This window comes from Protopterus annectens, chromosome 4.part0 (genome assembly GCF_019279795.1).
Source record: "Protopterus annectens isolate FY-2018-M chromosome 4.part0, PAN1.0, whole genome shotgun sequence".
NCBI classification, from domain to species: domain Eukaryota; kingdom Metazoa; phylum Chordata; order Ceratodontiformes; family Protopteridae; genus Protopterus; species Protopterus annectens.
In genome coordinates, this window is record NC_056733.1 from 1,622,696,092 (window position 1) to 1,622,716,690 (window position 20,599).

The 20,599-nt window shown below is 40.9% G+C and overlaps 1 protein-coding gene across 1 annotated transcript in view; it reads right to left on the reverse strand.

The window, feature by feature from the left end:
* FAT2 (FAT atypical cadherin 2) overlaps positions 1-20,599 on the reverse strand; it is a 1,015,713-nt gene that overhangs the window by 44,647 nt on the left and 950,467 nt on the right. Inside the window, exons 21-22 of the mRNA XM_044069413.1 lie at positions 18,423-18,574; positions 12,837-13,287 (exon numbers count right to left, since the gene is read on the reverse strand). Coding sequence (XP_043925348.1) covers positions 12,837-13,287; positions 18,423-18,574 — 603 coding nt within the window. The remainder of the gene's footprint in view (positions 1-12,836; positions 13,288-18,422; positions 18,575-20,599) is intronic.

Here is a 20,599-nt window from a genome sequence, read left to right on the forward strand (position 1 = left end):
AGCCAAGGAAACCACGGTGAAGAACTTCTCAAAAGCAAACTTCACACTTCTCAAAACCAAGGTTGAATCCTTCAAAGCCCCCGGACCAGTAGAAAATATGGCCCAAACTGCAGAATCCTTTACAAACGCATTCTATGGACACCTACAGGAATGCATGGATCATGCTATCCCAAATAAAACCAAGACTCACTCCTCCAAAGGCAGGAGACCTGTCTGGTGGACCCCAGCCATAAATAAGCTATACAACAGAAGGAGGAAGCTACTACATGATAGAGCAAAATCCCAAAAAGGGAAGGCATCTCTGATCAGTACTAGCAAGAAACTATGATCCCTCATAAAATCATCTAAGACCAGCTTTGAAAGAAAAATTGCACAAGACGCTAAAGATAATCACAAGGCCTTCTTTAGTTATGACAGGAACCTGGGTGGCAACTCCCAGATATGCTCTGAGTTAGTGCAAAATGACAAAAAATACACTGAACCCACAGACATTGCCAACATCCTGGCAGACAGGTTCAGTGCAAACTTCTCCCCCCCTTCTCCCCCAAAAGAGCAAATGTCTATCCCAACAGAGTGTAGCCTCCCTGACATCACAGATGCACAGGTGAGAGCTGCCCTCTCCAAAGCAAAAAACACAGCATCAGTGGGACTGGACGGTGTCCCGGGCTGCGTCTTACACGAGCTCCAAGAAGAACTGAACCCTCACATAAAGTCACTGTTCAATCTCAGCCTTACTACAGGATATGTACCCAAGGAATGGCGTACAGCAACAGTGGTCCCACTCCACAAAGGTGGTGCCACAACGGACCCCAGAAACTATCGCCCTATAAGCCTGACTAGCCTGGTCTGCAAAGCTATGGAGCGTATCATCATGGAACTCATAAACAAAGACATTGGGAACCTCCAAACACTGGATCCTACCCAATTCAGCTTTGTTAAGGGCAGATCTTGTCTCTTGAACCTGCTTGACTTCTTTGAAACAGTCACCAAGGCCATAGATGAAGGGAAGGTAGTCCACACAGCCTACCTGGACCTCGCAAAAGCCTTTGACACAATACCCCACTTGGGCATCATAAATAAGCTCACCAGCTTAAATATCAACCCCTATGTCACAAGATGGGTTGCAAACTGGCTCAGGGATAGAACCCACATGGTCAGAATTGCAGGTGCCATGTCAGACTCTAAACCAGTTACAAGTGGCATCCCACAAGGCTCAGTCCTGGGACCTCTCTTGTTCGGTATATATTTCTCTGAGGTACAGGCTAACACGGGAGGACTATGGCTGACCAAGTTCGCAGATGACTGCAAACTGGGTGCCATAATCGACTCACCGACTGACACAAGCATCCTCCAAAAGGGTCTCACAGAGACGGATAACTGGTGCCAGAGCCATGGCCTAAAGCTAAATACCAAAAAGTGCATAGTCATCCCCTTTGGGAAAAACAAAGTGCCCACAAATTACCACATAGGTGGTAATCCATTATGTATGGAAGAAGTAATTAGGGATTTGGGGACCCAAGTAGATAGCAATCTCTCCTTTGACAATCATGTTGCCAAAGTGGTTAGAAAGACCTTCTATATAGCCCACCTTATCACAAAAGGGTTCACATCTAGATCAAGAGAGGTCATTGTGACCCTCTACTCATCACTCATTAAGCCCATAATTGAATACAATACCCCATTTGGGATGTACCTTATCCGACACCTGCAGCAACTGGAAAGACCCCAGAAGTACCTCACCAAGAGGATCAAGGGACTCAAACTGATGCCCTATGCAGTTAGGCCAAAGAAACTCCAGCTCTACTAAGTTGCTTACCGCCTACTCAGAGGCGATCTGTGCCTGACGTATAAAGCCATGTCCAAACCAGAATTAATGGACATGCTCCACCTCAGGAAATCCAAATCCCTTAGAGCTACATGCTCCAGGGACTTAAACCTCAGCACAGAAATAAATAGGTCATGCTGGAGGGACAGATTCATATCCCAGAGGCTCCCCTCACTCTGGAACAAAATCCCAATCCATGTTAGGCAGAGCCCCTCAGTGACCCTCTTCAAGAGATGTCTTGACGAGTGGATGGGAGATCATAGGTTTACCCCTGGGATCTCTTCTGTGTCCCTACTAGACAGAGGCACAGTAAACTAACCTTAAAAGGGCTATCTTCTGTGACCTACTATACAGAGGCACAGTCAACTAATCTAAAAGGGTGGCAAAAGCCAAACACACTCTGGCTAGGCTTATAAATGCCCTAGGGCAGATAGCCTAGTATCAACCTATGAACCTAATCTACACACAGTTTATCAGTTTGTATGCCTTTACTCCTACCATATCTTATGTACTTATAACATGTTTTCTCATTGTACTCAATATCTTTACAAAAATTTTCTTCACTTTTTTCTTGATCTTGTCTGACATTACATTTAATTTATATGTCCAACTCATTTAGTTCAGTTTTCAAAGTTATATTTCAACCTCTTTTCCATTTCATATATTCTTTTGTCTCACACATTAATCAAGTATCTTATTCTTAAGGAAATATATATACTCCTGACCTTGCGTGCCTAGATCTTGATGTTAAACATGTTTTTGGTTTCTTGCATTCAAACAATTTCCCTTTAAAAACATGTCACATTCCTTCTGCAGTTTTTTCCACTGACTGCATCACTCCTGTTAACTTTGCTTCTGTGCAATTGTTTAGATTTCAGTTTGGCGGAAGTGGCAGACTTATCTAGCAGAAATGTAATATTTATAACCCCATGATCCCTGCACATCAATGGTGGTAACAGTATAAGTTTTCTCTAATTTTTCTGGTTTCCTCCCATATCCCAAAGACATCTCAACTGACCACAAGTGCATGTGTAGCATGACAGTATGCATGTGTGTGTGTGTGTGTGTGTGTGTGTGTGTGTGTGTGTGTGTGTGTGTGTGTGTGTGTGTGTGTGTGTGTGTTGTGTGAATGTCTGTGTATCCATGTTCTGTGATGGGGTGATGCAATGCCATGCGTAAGCTTCTCTGCCTTGTGCCTACAGATTGCTGGAATAGCTTGCTGCTCTGTTGTGCTCCTGAATTATGCAGCTAACTGATGAATAAATTAATATATTCAGTTAATGGCACCTAAAACTTCTTTATAGTTCCCTGAATAACATCTTGCAGTCTAGAAAATGTTATTCAGTGATGTTTCCTTAATAAACCTTAATACTGTATTTTCCTCACTATCTAATGTATGGTGCAATGCCCCAATCAAATTAATGGGCATCCCTTTTCAAACATAAACCAAAAACTCCTCATATTTTGTTGCATCTATATGTACTTATCTTATCCTGCTCTCTTATGAACTCTTGTTTGTAGATAATCTGCCCATTTATGTATGTTACTCAACACAACCCGTAACCTAAACTCAATAGGTTTTCTCACTACATTCCTTGGATTTATATATAACATAGATTAATGTTTCTTACATATAATTTACCACCTTTCCCATTAACTAGCTCCCCATGTTTTGGCAAAAAAGGTTCATCCTCTTTTAGGCACCCTTATCAACTTCATATGCATTGCCTCATTTATGGGACAGGCTTTGAAATTTATAAATATTATCTCAGATTTTGAATGTTAGCACCCAAACACAGCATGCCAGCAGGTCCTAATTACTGTGCAGTTTCTAATAACTTGCTGAACTGATACATTCATCTCTCTCTCCCTCTCTCTCCGTGGTAATTTAGCTTATGTAGAATGGGTGGTTATAGAGTAATGGCCCATCTTCCTGATACATAGGACAAGCTGCTTTAGCACCACAGTGTTACTCCCTAGAATTCTCCCCTTTGCCACTGGCTTAGTTCAGTCACCAGAAGTTTTGTGCATCAGTCAGAAAAGTCAAACGCTCTGAAACTACCCCACATATAAGCACATACACACAAATAATTATATGTATATGTACAAATAGATAGATCTATCTGTCTGTCTATCTGTCCATCTATCTATACATTTATAGATATATGTGTATGTGTGAGTAGCCATGTCCAACAACAGATTCTCTCCATAACTACAAGAATCCATTATCAGCACATGAACACCTATCAAATAAAAAATCACTTCTGCAGTTCATCATCCGATAACATGTCCTCCTAATGCTCTTTTCTGCTTTCTGTTTTATACCCTCACGCTATCATTGAATATTACTTTCTTCATCTTTGTCCTCCTTGCCATTATCTCTTCCTTTACCTTTGTTAATTGGACGACTCAATGCCCTACTAACTGTAGTTATACTCTGACTCCACCCTCTGCTCTCGTTGTCTTATTCATCCTTGCTATGCTGCTGTACTCCCATTTTGTGGGCTGAAATCCCAGCAGTGAAAAAGTATTTGAATACATTATTCCCTATTTCAGATAACTAGGATAGTTTATGAAATTATTCTCCCTTTTTAACACACGTCCCATAGTCTGTATTGTTTTCAGGGTCTTAATTATTGGTCTTTTTCTCCAGTACATTATGTAGCCCTGTGCTCTGATTCCACCATTATCAGGACTGTCAAGAATCCACAGCAATTAACTTGCCTTTGAAAATTTCCCTACATTTTCCTGCTTTCTAATGCATCACAACATATAAATATAATAAAGAGATTATAATCCAGAATATCATGAGGTACTGCTAGTTGCACACAAGGTTAAAACTGACTTGCAGCTGTTTGCACCTTCCCACACAAGCTGCAGAAGCAAAAATCATTATGTTGTCATAGATAAATAGTACTAATTAGTTCAATACTGTTCTACAAAATTTCCTCCCCCCCCCCACACACACACATTGTATGTTTGCTGCCCTTGATTCAGACATCTTTAATCAGTGTCATGTCCTTTTCTGAAATAACTTGCCTTACACATGCATAAAGTATGTAGCTGATATATCTAACTGATACCTATAATTACACCATCAGTGGACTACTCAGCAGTAACTTTCCAGAAACTTCGAACTTTTGGCTTCTGGCGTCATCCATTCTAAAAATAAAGTCACACACTCCAACAAAGGTAGCATTGTCACAGGTGTTTATTTTCTTATTTCCCAGCAGAAACCTCACAACTTGATTGTTTCTAGGGAGCTCACTTTGATGGTGCATTTTCCTTAACTTCTGCCCTAGGTCAAGTCCATTTTCTGCTTTTCTGATTTTCTGAATATTTGCAGACATAGATAGCAATAAGGTTGTATATTCCAAAGTCTTTTCATGGACTCAACTGACAGAGTGTTATAACCTGCAGAAAGTACAGTTGTGTACACTTACCATAAATGTAGATGATCGAGTGTATTCACTGTTGCAGTCATCACATTTGGGTTATCCCTGCCAGGGTATCCCTCAGTTGGCCCGAATACCAGTGGCTTAGTATTTATGTGTCGGTTGCCGTCGCTCCAGGACTGACATCAGGTCGTCAGTAGTATAAAATGCGGCAGCCAACGCCATTGCATCAGTTTTTCTTGCCCTAACTGTCAGGAGCCCCCAAGAGGGAGCTAGGTTATGGTGGAAGAACACCACCAGTAGGAAGTAAATACCAAAAGTTCCTTGTAAGGAGATGAGACAGAGAGAGAGAGAGATACAAGGGGGGTGGAGGGAGGGAAACCAGGACTGCAACAGTGAATACACTTGAACATCTACATTTATGGTAAGTGTACACAACTGTACTATCATCTTCATGTTTCACTGTTGCAGTCATCACATTTGGGTTGATTCCCAAAGCTGAAGAAAGGGTGGAGGCAGTCAAGAAGACTGGGAGCTGGCTAGGATGTCCTGCAGGACTGCAGTGGCAAAGCCTGCCCAGGATTTGGAGAAGAGAGGCAGGTGGTAATGCTTGGTGAACTGATGTCCATGTTGCAGCCTCCAGGACATCCCTGGTGGGGACCCCTCTGAGGAAAGCTGCAGAGGTGGAGGTTGCTCTGGTAGAATGTGTCCTGACCCCCTTGGGGGGAGGTTTCCCATGTTACTTGTAGCAGAAATGGATGTGGTGTGCTATCCATTTGGAAATGGTTTGTGTGGATATGGCTTTGCCCTCTGCTCCTGCAGCAAAACTGACTAACAACTGATCAGTCTTTATGAATGACTTAGTCCTGTCTATATAGAATCTGAGTTGTCTGTGCACATCTAGAGAGTGCAGTATCCTTTCCCCCTTGTTTTGTGGGTTAAGGAAAAAGGTGGGCAAATGAATGGATTGATTGAGAGCCACACTGGACACCACTTTTGGCATGAAGGATGGGTTAGTCCTGAGGGAGACCCTGTCAGCAGGGAAAATGATGAAGGGCTCTACAGCCATTAGTGCTTGTAGCTCGGACACTCTTCTTGCTGAAGTGATGGCCAGAAGCAAAGCTGTCTTCCATGAGAGAAACTTTAACTCTGCTGAAGCTGCTGGTTCAAAGGGTGACAGGGTGAGCTTTTCTGACACAAAATTTAGGTCCCAAGCTGGGGTAGGTGCTCTTCTGGTTGGCCTTAAGTTGTTAGCCCCTCTTAGGAACTGTTGATGAGAGGGTGTGAGAAAAGAGGTGGCTGTGCTAAAATGAGCAGAGATAGCAGAGGCATGAATTTTAATAGAAAAAAAGGATAGACCCTTGTGTAGTAGGTCAGCAAGGTACTCCAGGATGAGAGGTAGGGAGGGCTGCTCCGTGCCAGCTCCCTTAGCCTGGATCCAGATGCAAAACCTTTTCCATTTGTCAGCATAAGACTTTCTAGTGCTAGGGCATCTGGCCTCATGTATAACATCTAGAACTTGTTTGCTGAGACTGGCAGCTTGTGCAGTGGTCAGAGAATAAGGCACGCTGCCAGACTGAGGGTCTGCAATTGTGGATGCATGAATTCTCCTTCCCTTTGGGTCAGGAGTGTTGGGATCTGAGGGAGATGCCATGGAGGCAGAGGTGACAGGCTGTGCAGCAGTGGGTACCAGTGCTGGTGTGACCAATCTGGGACAATCGGGATTGTCCTGGGTTTTTCCTCCCTTATTTTGAGCAGTATCCTTGTAATGAGTGGTAGTGGGGGAAATGCATAGACCGAGAGGTTGGTTCACTGAAAGGATAGGGCATCCACTTTCCAGGCTTTGCAGTAAGGTTCCCTTGTGCAGTACATGCTGAGCTTATGGTTGGAGTGGGAAGCAAAGAGGTCGACCTTCTGGGTGCCCCATTTCTGAGTTACAAGGTGAAGGTTCATTGGTATAGCTGCCACTCGTGTGGGTCCATAAGATTTCTGCTGAAGTTGTCTGCCAGAGATTTTAGAGAGCCTGGCAGGAATTGTGCTAACAGGTGTAGTTGCATGGCTGAGGCCATGTGCCAAAGGGTCATGGCGAGCATGCACAGAGGGTATGAGTGAGTCCCTCCCTGCTTCTTGATATACCACATCACAGTGGTGTTGTCTGTTTTGATCAGTAGAGCCCCCGGAGAAAGTAGGGGTCTGAAAGCTATCAGTGCATGCTGGACAGCTAACATCTCTTTTTGGTTGATGTGCAGATGAATTTGATGTGGGCTGCATTGGTCCTGTATGAACCTGTCGTCCAGGTGTGCACCCCGGGCATAGTCTGATGCATCTGTGGTGAGGGTCTGGGTGGTGAGGGGTTGTGAGAAGGGTAGTCCCTTGTTGTGGTAGCAGGCTGCTGCCCACCAAAGAAAATCTTTTCTTAGACAAGGTATCATTGGTATAAGAGTTTCCAGATCTTGAGAGTGTTGACACCAAAGGCTTTTTAGGTACCACTTCCTCATATGCAGTCTGGCATATGGAATGAATAGAATGCAAGAAGCCATGTACCTCAGAGCTTGCAGGAATTTCCTTGCGGATAACGGGTCTGATGGCTAGTTGAGAGAAATAGGATGTCAGGTAGGTTTGCTTTTCTTTAGGAAAGCCATCTAGGATGCTGTGTCCAGGCTTGCTCCCTGGAATACAATTTTTTGGGTGGGTACTAGTTTGGATTTCTTTTCATTGACAGTGTACCCCAGGGAGGTCGGTAGGTCCTCTACAAAACTCAGGTGCTTGAGCAGCTTTTCCTGACTGTCTGCCTGAATTAGGCAGTCGTCTAAGTAGGGGTAAATTTAAATTTTTCTTTGCCTGCAAAAAGCAATGGCGGGAGACAGACATTCTGTGAAAACTCTTGGAGCAGTGGGTAAGCCAAAGGGAAGCACAGAGAATTGAAAGTGCAGTGATCCTGCTCTGAAATGTAGATATTTCCTGCATGATTCCCTGATTGGGATGTGTAGGTAGGCCTCTTTTCGGTCTAGGGTGGCTAACTGAGCATCTTTGGAGAGCATAGGTAGTATGCTGGAGGGTGAGCATTTTGAATTTTGGTATAACCAGAAATGTGTTTAGAATGGATTGATAGAGGATAGGGTGCAAGGTGCCCTCTTTTCTGGGTACCAGGAAGCGTCTGGAATAGAAACCTTGGCCTATCTGTTCTGCAGGTACAGGCTGTATTGCCCTCATGGAGAGCAGGGAAAGGACTTACTTTTTGGCCTCTGCCCACTGGTTTGGTGGGAGATCCGGGAATCCATTTGAGGTTGGTAGAGTGTGACAATAAAATCTGTATCCCTGGGACACTATGTTGAGGACCCAGCAGTCTTTGGTAATGGTGACCCAGGTGCTTGCTAGAGGCCAGTGCAGGTGGGCAGAGGGAGGGGGTGGAAGTGAAAAGTCATTGTGAGTTCTTACCATGAGGGGGTGGCTTAGCACTCCCTGGTTTTGAAGAGGAGGAACTCCATTGCTTAGCTCTCTGCATTCCCTGGGGCTGCTGTCCAGGGGGCCTGTTTCCCCGGGGTCTGGGCTGTGCTGACCTGGAGGGGGCAGGAAAGGACCAGTGCTTGGAGGGGCAATGCCTACTGAACCTGGGTGGCTGGACCTGCAGGAAGTCCTTAACTGTATTCATAGATTTAGCTTTTACTTCCATCTTTTTTAGACCTCCTCTGCCTTGGTGCCAAATAACGTCTTTGTGCAAGGGTACGTCCAATAATTTGGATTTGACATGGTCTGGCAAGGGCTGTTCCTTAAGCCAAGCATGCCTTCTAAGTACAGAACCAGTGACTGCTGCCATGCAAGATGCTTCTAGGGTGTCAAAACCATATTGTAAGGTGTGCTTAGTTACTTGACTTGCAAAATGCATTAACTCTTGTAATTCTTTATTTTCTGCACAAGCAGGAAAAGTTAACATTTTTTGTTTGAGGAGTTCCATGGTATGTTGCTGAAATTTTAGCATATGGAACTGACACTTTAGTGCTCCAATAGCAAGAGTAGCAGAGGTGTATATCCTTTTTAACCCAACCTGTCTAAGGCTCAGGAATCTCTATCTGAGGGGGGTGGGATTCTTAGCAGAAGTTGGTTTAATTCCTTTAGGCCCTTGAGAAATAACCTCAGGGTCAGCAGTAGGATTTTTGAAAAGAAATTTGTGAGAGCCAGGGACTCTTTAGTACCTGTCCGGTTTCCTGGGAGTGGGAGGGAGGGAGTCAGGAATCAAACTAGATTCCATGAAAACATCATCCACAACATCCAGGACAGGAGGAATGGCCAAAGTTCTGTGCTGTGGAAGATCTAAGAATTCCATGAGTCTCTTTAGACTGAGGGTAGTCCTGACATTCCCATTGGAAATGTTCTCTTAAAGTATGTAGGGTTTCCCCAAAGGAATGTCCTCAGGTGGAGAGGCTGAAGGAATGGATTCCTCTGCATCAGAATCCTCATAAGCATCCTCATAAGCAGAGAGGGGTTGCATGTCTTCATATTCAGATGCATCAGAGTCATCGAACTCCTGATCAGATAAAACTACTGGGGATAATTCTCTTTTTCTTTTGGAAGGGGTAGCATGGCTTCCCCTGATCAGCATTATAAGGTCTTCTGCCATTTTAAGCATTTGAGACTGAGGCAAGGAAGCAGGTGCCTGAGATTGGGACGTCGGTTTCTTGGGTGTGGTTTGTACCCTGGGCCTTAGAAACTTGGTAGTTTTCGAAAAAAAGGTAAACATGAAAGAAGTCATCGATCTGTGTCGAGAAACAGTAGTGTGAAGTACTTCCTTGGAAGCTGGTGCCTGCTCAGCGGCTCTGGACGCAGCCACGGTAGAGACATCCACAGGATCCTTACTCAATGAAGAGTCTTGTGGTATACCGGACTCCGAAAGGGTCTCGGTAGTGGCTTGCGAATCCACAGAAGTGGGCATCAGGGGCTGCAAAAGCTCCTCACTGAGGACCGCAGAACTGACAACTAGCTTAACGGAAGCATCGTCGGTAGGTTTGGACCTGTGTGGTCTGTCTCTGTCTTTATCCTTACGTTTTTTTGAAAGATCTGCTGTCGGATGGCTTACCGAAGTCATATTAGAATTTGAGGACTGAGAGCAAAAATATCTAGCTACAATAAGGGCCTGACAACATATAGTTCTGGCATTGAACAGAGCACAAAAACTACAGCAGGGGACGTCATGGTCTCAGCCTAAGCAAGTGACGCAGTAAGAATGAAAGTCTCAGTGTGGTATTTGCTTTCCACAGGCGAGACAATTGTTAACTTTTTCTGACATCGGTTAGAGCAAGAAAAAAGGATCCCCAATGGGGTACTTAGCTTTAAAAGACTTCAACTTCAATTCAGAAAATGAAAAACTCAGGTAGTTGCCGACCAGCACTCGTGCGAACTGCTTCTGCTTCGGGCTCCTTGGCAAGAAAGACTGATATAATGGCATTGGCTGTCACACTTTATACTACTGATGACCTGACATCAGTCCTGTAGTGACGGCAACTGACGCAGAAATACAAAGCCTCTGGTATTTGGGCCGACTGAAGGCTAACCTGGTAGGGATAACCCAAATGTGATGACTGCAACAGTGAAATACAAAGAACATCAGTTGCTTATAGGCAGCTCAGTATGCCTTATGAATAATATCAGCTCACTACAAATTAGCACCCCCACATTAACAGAGAGGGGGCCAGTGACTGCAAGAGGCACTTTTCCCATTGTGATATTCTATTAACTCAGTGAAGCATGCAGATACAACTTACCATCAACTTCTGACATGGAAAGAAGATAACCTGCTGTATCAGAGGCACAGTCTGGGTGATGTTAAAATAGAAATAATAATTGTGGAAGAAATCCATTTGGGAAGGTGAGCTCACATTTTAATACTTTCACTTTAAACTATTCCTACAAGTCCCTGTATAGACAGTCAGTTTAGGAATTTGCCACCAGACAAAATGTTTTGTTCTCCTTTTGCCATGATTTTAGTTTAGAGACCCTACTGTGCCAAAAAAGGTACAGAATCCAGAGCAGATGTATTATTCTACCTTGTGGAAGTACAACCATACCAAATTGCCTAAGGATCCACACGAAATGAAGCAGGCTTGGACCTACTACTTACAAATGCACATAGAACATCTGTCTGTGTGCTTGTACCTGGACAAGTGACCAATAAACATGATGAATTACAGTAAATACACAATGTTGTCACTCAGAGTAGGGGACCAAGACTTTATAGGGGATGGCTTTTTTTTAAAATGGAAGAGTACTTGCAACCAAGTATGAAGAATGCTGGATAAACCAAGGGGAAATTAAACTTACAAGAAAAAACCTCTTACGGGAAATAAATGTAGAAAAATTCAAGAGACAGTACCACTGGTGAGCTGTGAAAAAACACTAAACACACAGTATGCACAGCCATGCCTGATTTAAAAATATTAATGAATGAAGCAAATAATGTGAACATGATGGTAAAGGCTAAAACTGAAAAAAAAAGACAAAGACTTAGCCTAAATGACAAATATACTACTACGGCTACATTACTGAACAAAGTAAGCACACAGAAAACAATGAGGATTAATAAAATATAAAGAAAACGGTTACAGGCAGAGTAGAAAGGATCAGGAGGTAAAAAACACCAGCAGAAATAGTATTTTTACAACATTTATAAAAGACAGACAGACTGACAGAAATTTAAACTAAAGAGCAGCAGGCTGGGCTTGACAGAATTCATTCTGTAACTGCAATCAGACATATCTAAGTGAAAAGCTACTGATAACAAAGACTGTCATGTTTACTAAACTGTAGAAAGAAAGAAAAGTCCAAACACTGGAGGCTGTCACAGATGACAGTTAATGGTTGGGAAATTTTTCAATTCTCTTCCAAAAATTAGGGGATGGGGAGGGATATGATGTGGGGAAGAAGGGCCTAGATAAAGCCCTTCAACAGAACTGGACTATCTAGATCAAATAAATGTTAAAAAAGTATGCAGCTCTTACAAAACATGATACTAGTTTGTACAAGAGAATTAATTAGTGGCACTAACATTCTAGTTTGTACAAGAGAGTTCATTAGTGGCACTAACATTCTAGTTTGTACAAGAGAATTCATTAGTGGCACTAACATTCTAGTGTGTACAAGAGAATTCATTAGTGGCACTAACATTGCATTTTGCTTTGATAAACATAACCAATGATATTTTGATAACCATTTGGCAGTTTGGTGAAGACGTTTAAGATTGTCTTCTGCTACATGTGGGCTCTACAGCACTTATCAGTTTTGAGTCCCACAGCCAGCATTTATCTGTTCTGTGACTGACCAAATAATTTAACCAGACTGCTCCTTGCTTTCCCCGGAAGAGAGACCATGTCCTGCAGTGGGCTTACCCAGTTAACACTTTTTTTTTTAACTTACGTTTCAAATGTTGGAAGCAAATAATTTTAAATGGTGGCTGCACAAAAATTAATGAAAATGCTTTTTCTGCTATAGACACACTGGTCAGTTGGTTAAATGAATAAAAAAATAGATGCAGACAAACAATTTTTATTTTACTATGGAATAAGTATTTGTGTTCTGGGGAGCTATGTACCTTTGACATTTTTGTAGAAAATGAAATTATTTACCTCCATTCAGGTGTTCTTTACATTGGCCTCCATTCATACATGGATCTGAGACACAACCACTTGTAACTGCACAACATTGTTGCAAACCGACTTCTTCTGTTTTTCCTATGATCTGTTCATCCAGCAGGGCTTTCATTCTTAACTGCTTCCCATTTAGCACAAGAGAATCCAGGCATCCCTTAAACCCTTTATTGACCCATCTGTGCTTATTATTGCCATGCACAATGCCACCGAAGAACACCGACTCTTTAGATTGAGGTATTTCACAGACTGCAGATAGTGTAGTCGACGAATTGTATCTGTGGTCCAAAAGAAGGTGGACAAAATATTCTTTGATTTGCAACTGAACTGTATGCCATTGCCCATTGCTTACGGTAAAATTCTTCAAGGAAAAAACACCGCTGTCCTTACCACCACAGTTATATTGAAAACTCAACTCTCCATTTGTTATCTGATGAAAGGAAAAAAGAAGACCAATATTTAATATCACAAAACTCTACTGTGAAGAGTTTTTATAGTAAGCAAATCCTGTGATAGAACACCATTAATACAGATGACAACGGTTATCTGATACTAATTATTCAAATCACTCAAATGCTCTTTTAAGGATGATTACATTTAATTCAAGCCATCGGTTAACTTACTAATATATTCATTCAGTCCTTTGCAATTTCACAAGGAAGACATTGAAAAACACATCTCATTGTGGTTTTGGCAACGCGATCAAATGATGTAAACAGTGAAAAAGTGGAACAATTTAGAGGATCCTGATGACTTTGCATTACACAACACAGCTTTGTGGCATTCAAGTACATTCATAAAAATAGAGAGGTAAGGACAATGAAGCTTGAAAATCCACTATCATTACATTACTTCAAGAATCCTCTACAACTCTCATCAAATGCTTTTTGTTCAATATATATAACTAACATAATTCTTATTTTTTCTTTCTGTGTTCTTGTACTTTGATATTCTGAAGTACATTCATGATATATATATATATATATCTCGATAGATGAACATATGTCTCTATCTATACATCTACTTATGTATATCTATATCTATATCTATGTATTTATCTATCCATCTCTATAGACAGATAGACAAATAGATACAATTATTCCATCAAACAATGAATGCTCTACATTATTGTTTTTAAGAGGCAAGCCCCCTGCACCCCTTACAAATTATATACATCAACCTGAGATCAGACAACAGTGGGGAAAGGGCAAATTTCCAAACCTCACATGCAAAGCAGACAGCAGCTGAAAAGCAAGGAAACAACGAGCAATGACATTCACTCTTACATTCTGCAACCATATGTGCATACATATACAAACCCATTCTATCTCTCTCTCTCTCTCTCTATATATATATATATATATATATATATATATATATATATATATATATATATATATATATATATATATATATATATATATATATATACATATGCGCACACACACACACACACACACACACACACACACACACACACACACACACACACACACTCGTGTACATTTATTGTAGAAGCTTAGTATAACAATTGCACATTTTATTGAAGGACTAGAGAACTGTCAGTACCTGGTAAAATCAGAGTATGTTGAATTATACTACAGTTGACTCACATGTATTCATCTATAACCTTGTTTTGGGTTATGCGTGTAGTTGTGCAACCATGCAGTTACTGAAACTGTTCAGGGGAGGAAGCTCCACATCAGAAGGGGATGAAGCCACCTCATAAAATGCTGACCAAGTTTTTTTTTTTTTTGTTTGCATGTGTGTATGATTGCGTTTTAAGTAGCTTAAATGGATGTTTGCGTTGATAGGTATGGTCTGGTGTACTTGTGTATATGATTATGGTACTATAGGAGAGGTCACTTTGAATTTACTAAAATATACATGCTATCTTTCCTTTTGTAATAAGCTATGCTTATGACTGTTTTTTTTTTTGTTTGTTTTGATTGCTTCTTTATGTGTTTCACAGTTTGGATTTCCAACTATAATCATGTTTCCATATGTGTGTGTCTTTACATATTTATAAATATGTGTGTGTCTACATTAATCTATACTTATATATATATATATATATATATATATATATATATATATATATATATATATATATATATATATACACATATACAAAATAAACCACTGTGGTAATCAGGCTCAACATTGTAAACATCTACTTTAATCAATAAAAGGACTATATAGAAGCACTAGAAAAATATCAAAGGCATAAAATAACATAAGCACTTTCGGGTTCTTACAACCCTTCTTCAGATCTAATCCATACATCCATTTTTCGATAATTAAACTAAAAATAACCAATTAAAAACCATCTGAATCTTGAGTCTACTAATACTCAGCATTCTGGCAAACATACCCTGAAGCAGAAATAATACATTTTTATTGGTAGATAGCCACATCATAAGGATCAATACACTGTGTGTGTGTGTGTGTGTGTGTGTGTGTGTGTGTGTGTGTGTGTGTGTGTGTGTGTGTGTGTGTGTGTGTGACTGTATGTCTGCCTGTGTAGTCGCAGTAGTGGGGTTACTTTGGGGATAGGTAGAGTAGGTATGGGGTGTGTGTCCATAAGTATGACTGGGGGCACTGTGTGTTTGAGGGGGGCTGCCAAACATCTAAACTCCCCTAGACTAACAAGCAAACTGTTGAATACCTGTGGTGGTAATGTAGGGGGTAGAACATTAGACACTAGACTTCAGGGATTTAAATTGTTATAACTCACTTAAAAAGCTAATAGAAAAAAATGCAGCATGATAGACATATAGGAATTGATGGAACACTGGACAGCAGTGTTTTAGTTTATTACCATAACTATCCTAAAAAGTTAATAGAACAAGTTTTGCAGTATGATAGATGTACACGGGGTGGGGGAACACTAGATAACAAGATTTTAAATTATTACCATAACTCACTTAAAAAGTTAATAGAAATGCAGATTTTGTAGAAGGTTAGATATATAGGATACACAAGACAACAGGGACTTTAGAGGGCGGCCGCGGTGGTGCAGCTGTTAGCATTGCTGCCTCACAGCAAGAGGTTCTCCAGTTCGATCCTCGGCTGGGGTGGCTCCTGTGTGGAGTCTGCATGTCTTCCTTGTGGTCATGTGGGTTTGCTCCAGTTTCCTCCCACATCCCAAAGACATGCTGTAGGTGGATTGGATACTCCAAATTGGCCCTAGGTGTTAGTGTGTGTGTGCGTGTGTGCCTTCAGTGGAAGGTTGGGTGCCGGGCTAGCAACTCAACACCATTAAAAACTCCACTGCCAATCATGAGCGGACAGGTGAGCCGCTGTGGCGACCCCTAACCGGAAGAAGACAACAGGGACTTGAATTAATACCCTAAGTCACTTAAAAAGATAATAGAAAATAGGGAAAATGCTTGGAACCCTGTACCCCTGGTACATAAAGCAGCTCATTAACACTGAGGTCTAGTCTTCTATACTACCTAAACTCAGATTTGGCTAGAATTATCCCACTAGCTTTATTATACTCATCTTTTCTTTACACATAAAATTATATATAATCCCACTTCTTGCCCAGCTATCAGTACAATTCTCCCACCATCGAGCTTCTGTCAAAAGTTGACTTGACATCTATAAGTGTTACAAAAATTGTGATCAGTCTTTAGTCACACGTGTAGCAAATGTCTGTAATACAATCCCTGCACCAATCAAAGCAAAACATAACAATCATTTTTTTTAAGCTGTAACTAAAAGAATTCCTCTCACAATGCTGGCTTTGCATATGCTTCCCTCCTGGCTAATAATTTCAGCTCCTTCTCCTCTAATAGCTATATACACCCTATCACTCCCTTTCCTTGTTTGATATCTCTTACTTTTACTGTTATAGTCCTAATTCTTAATCTTGACTTTAAATCTTTATTTTCTCTTTTCCCCATACTTACTCCACTTTTCATCTCTAATAAATATTTATTTCTTACTCTCTCCCCTTCTTCTTATCCCCTGTTTGAATGATACACTTTGACATTTGCTTTATGAGTGAGTAATAAATTCTCACATTCCAAAGGTTCATACTAAGCTAACAGCCCTGATGGGCTACTTTAAGCTTAGCCAATAACTTGAGGTCAGAATTAAACCCTGTACCTTGTATTTATAAGGTGAAGACTTTAACTGCCATGCCAAACCTAAACATTCATAAGGGATGTAGTTATAACATGTCTTGTTTTAATGATGGAATATCTGTATTATTTTACAAGTCACATGTGTATTAATATTTGTATTAATCTATGTATTTACAGTATATTGCAATATGATGTCAGTTTTTACCTATGTATAGCTACCTCCTGTTTCTTATATTTGTGGAGCTTTTCAACCACACACCAGTGCTGAAAATGGATAACATTATCCAATCAGACCTTCCTGGTAAATAAATGTCAATCAATCAATCAATCAATCACAGAGCACAGAGCAACAAGTTTTACATCGTGGTGCAGTTTCGGAATGAAAAGAAATATGAAACTCCAATGTCTGGCATTACTGACTGACTGTAATCATTTGTGATTTATGAGGGGCAGGGAAAAATAAGAGACTACAGCAGGGGCATTCTGTAAAGTAAGGGTCAGGTAATAGTTATGACAGTGTTTGTTTGTGTCTGTGTGTTTGAATGTATTCATATGGAGGTGAGAATGTAGAAGTCCAGTGTCCAGTGTCCCAAAGTATTACATAGGCCACCAGCAGTGATTACCACAGGAAGGTACTGATTATCACTTGCATTAATCACCAAGTGATTTAGAGATATGCAGATTAGCAGACAATAAGGTCTTTCTTTATTGCTGCTAATTTATCTCTGAATCTCATTTTCCATGATCACTCTAATAGGTTGCTCATGACCAGGCCTGTCTGTGAATCTAACCACAAATGCACATAATAGTGTATTTGGTGGGTAGTATGAGCCCATAAATCTTAAACTGTCCAAATCCCCCTTCCAGACAGTGCATACTATCAGCAATATTACTCAACTGACTCTGTTTACTTTATTTTTATTTATTTAGTTAGCTATACTTTGTTGACCTGGTTAGTCCCACTAGCTGATGGCTTCTTTCCAAGGGAGACCAGAGGTGGAATTCATTCTAACTTGGGGATATCTGGCCAAGGCACCAGGTAACTTGTCCTCTTTTTGATAAGTACCATGGAATCTTTTCTATCCATCCGTCTGAGCTACCACTAACACAGGGAAATAATGCCTCAGTTTAATATCTCAGCTGAAGGAGGACACACTCAGGAGAGAAGCACCCCCCCTTCCCCTGCTGCACTGTTGAGTCATTACTGGAAAATGAATCAGCTACCTAGTGTGGGAACAAAATCCACAACCTTCTCATCTTTCAGTACTAAAGGAGAGAGTGTTACTGCTGAGTCAATGAAAACATCAAGCATTTCATATGACTTACACTTTAAGTAATACAACAATTTTTCAAGAGGTATTCCAGTGCAGACAGCAACATATGCCATTTTTTCTCTGTCACAGCTGGTACATATTTTGTTGGCTTTCTGTATTTGCAATTCATATAACTTGTTCATCTTATTCTGGCCTACCTGTAATAGTGCAGAATGTGTTCCATTCAGGAAGAAGAGTACAGCTTGCAACTGATGAGTCTTTAAATGGAAGTGAACTGTAAAGTCATTCATTGTGCTCTCCTTTAGTCTGTACTGGATGTAACTGCTCTCAGTGAATCCTACAGCCGTGTCTGAATGTATGGAGAAAAGAATGTTGTTACTGCACGTATAAGAAGAAACTTACAGTTTTCTTTACACACACACACACACACACACACACACACACACACACACACACACACACACACACACACACACACACACACACACACACACACACACACACAAACCCACACACACACAAAATACCTTGTGTGCTCACAAGTTACATATGAGCCATAGCACTGAAAAATGAAACGTTACTATGCATTATTATTATTAACATTGTCATCATTATGTTTTGTTGACTGAAGTCTACTGGGTGGCTCCCATTTAGAAATAGATTTAGGGAGAAAAGCGCTGTGAGTGTCACACAGTTTGGATAGACAAAAAGAAAATAGACATTCTGAAATCACATAGGAAAATAATAATAAAAACAGCTGCATTATTGCATGGGAATAGTAGAAAATATAACACTGTACAACCCAAGCAAGTTATGCTGACTTTATGGAGTTTCCATTCTGTTCGTGGTTGTGTGACCATGAAATTAGTACATTTAACTTAAGGAGTGGGACGAATCCTGTTCCCCCAAGTAAAATGTTTTTGCTGTTCCTTTTGTGATCAGTGCATGTTTCTTTGGATTTCCATCAATAGTGTGTGCAACTGACATGCTAGCATCAATCAATAGGTTATGTTTCAGGGTGACAACATGCTGACTATTCTTTCTTACTCATATACATTTAAAATACACACGTGTACGTGTTTATGTATTATTTGTGTTTACCTATACTTAATTATACACACACACACACACACACACACACACACACACACACACACACACACACACACACACACACACACACACACTTATATATTATTATATGACATAATGTTGACTACAAAACACATCAAACCCATCATACACTGTCCATACTATAACAATTTAAAACACAATTAATCAGAGAAACTCAAAAAAAATGTGAAAAAGTACATATCATCACCTAATACAAAACACACCAAAATACAACACTAGAGAAATAATGCCATGAATATGACCCAGATGACCTGAGTTCAAATTGCAAATGAGGTTCTGGATCAGCTTGATGGGAATCAAGCTTATCCACCCTGGTTATGGGGGGCAGCTCCTGTTATCTGATTTCTACCATACATGAAGTGTATTTCATTTGAATAGAATCATGGGTGTGGTCATGGAAATCCCAATAAGGTGACGGTAACCATTATCACGTGTGGGAGGAAGAATAGGGTTGGCTGTGGTGGTGCAGTGGTTAGCATTGTTGCCTCACAGCAAGATGTTCTCTGGTTCAATTCTTGGCTAGGGTGCCTTCTGTTTGGAGTCTGCATGCCCTTCCTGTGGTCACATGGGTTTCCTCCCACATTCCAAAGGCATGCAGTAGGTGGATTGGACAATCTAAATTGGCTGTAGGTGAGAGTGTGTGTGCAACTGAGTGGTGCGAATGAACTACCATGACAGGGCTGGCCACCTGGTGGTGTGAACCTTGGCTCAAGACGAATGTCACTGTGGAATTGACACCCCGACCCCATGTGCAAAATGGGGTGGAGGACAGATGGATGTATGTATGCAGGAAGAGCACACCTGCATGGGGATGACATAGAATGCATTAGCTAATGTAGGTGCTCACATTAGCCACCAGGATCAGATCATTAAACCATCATTTCAGGAATGCTAGGAATACCCCATAGAAGGAAGCAAATTGGAGTAAATGGGATCAAGACAGACAGGGGAAGCTTGAGGCCTGGTGGTCAGAGAGAGAAAAAGAATACAGAAAAAGAGGACCACTGTACACAGCAAGTGCACCATTACTGCAAACTACCCAGTAAATAATCACTAACTTTATTACTTTATTTAAAACATTTATATTTACTTACTTGCCCTTCTTTATATTTCTTATATCAGTATAACAACTCCCTAGCAATATTGCTATAATTTTCTCATTTTTTCATTTTCCAAATTCTAACTACCACTTTAATGACTCAGAAGCATGAACAAAAACAAGCTTTTTGAAAAAAGGGTT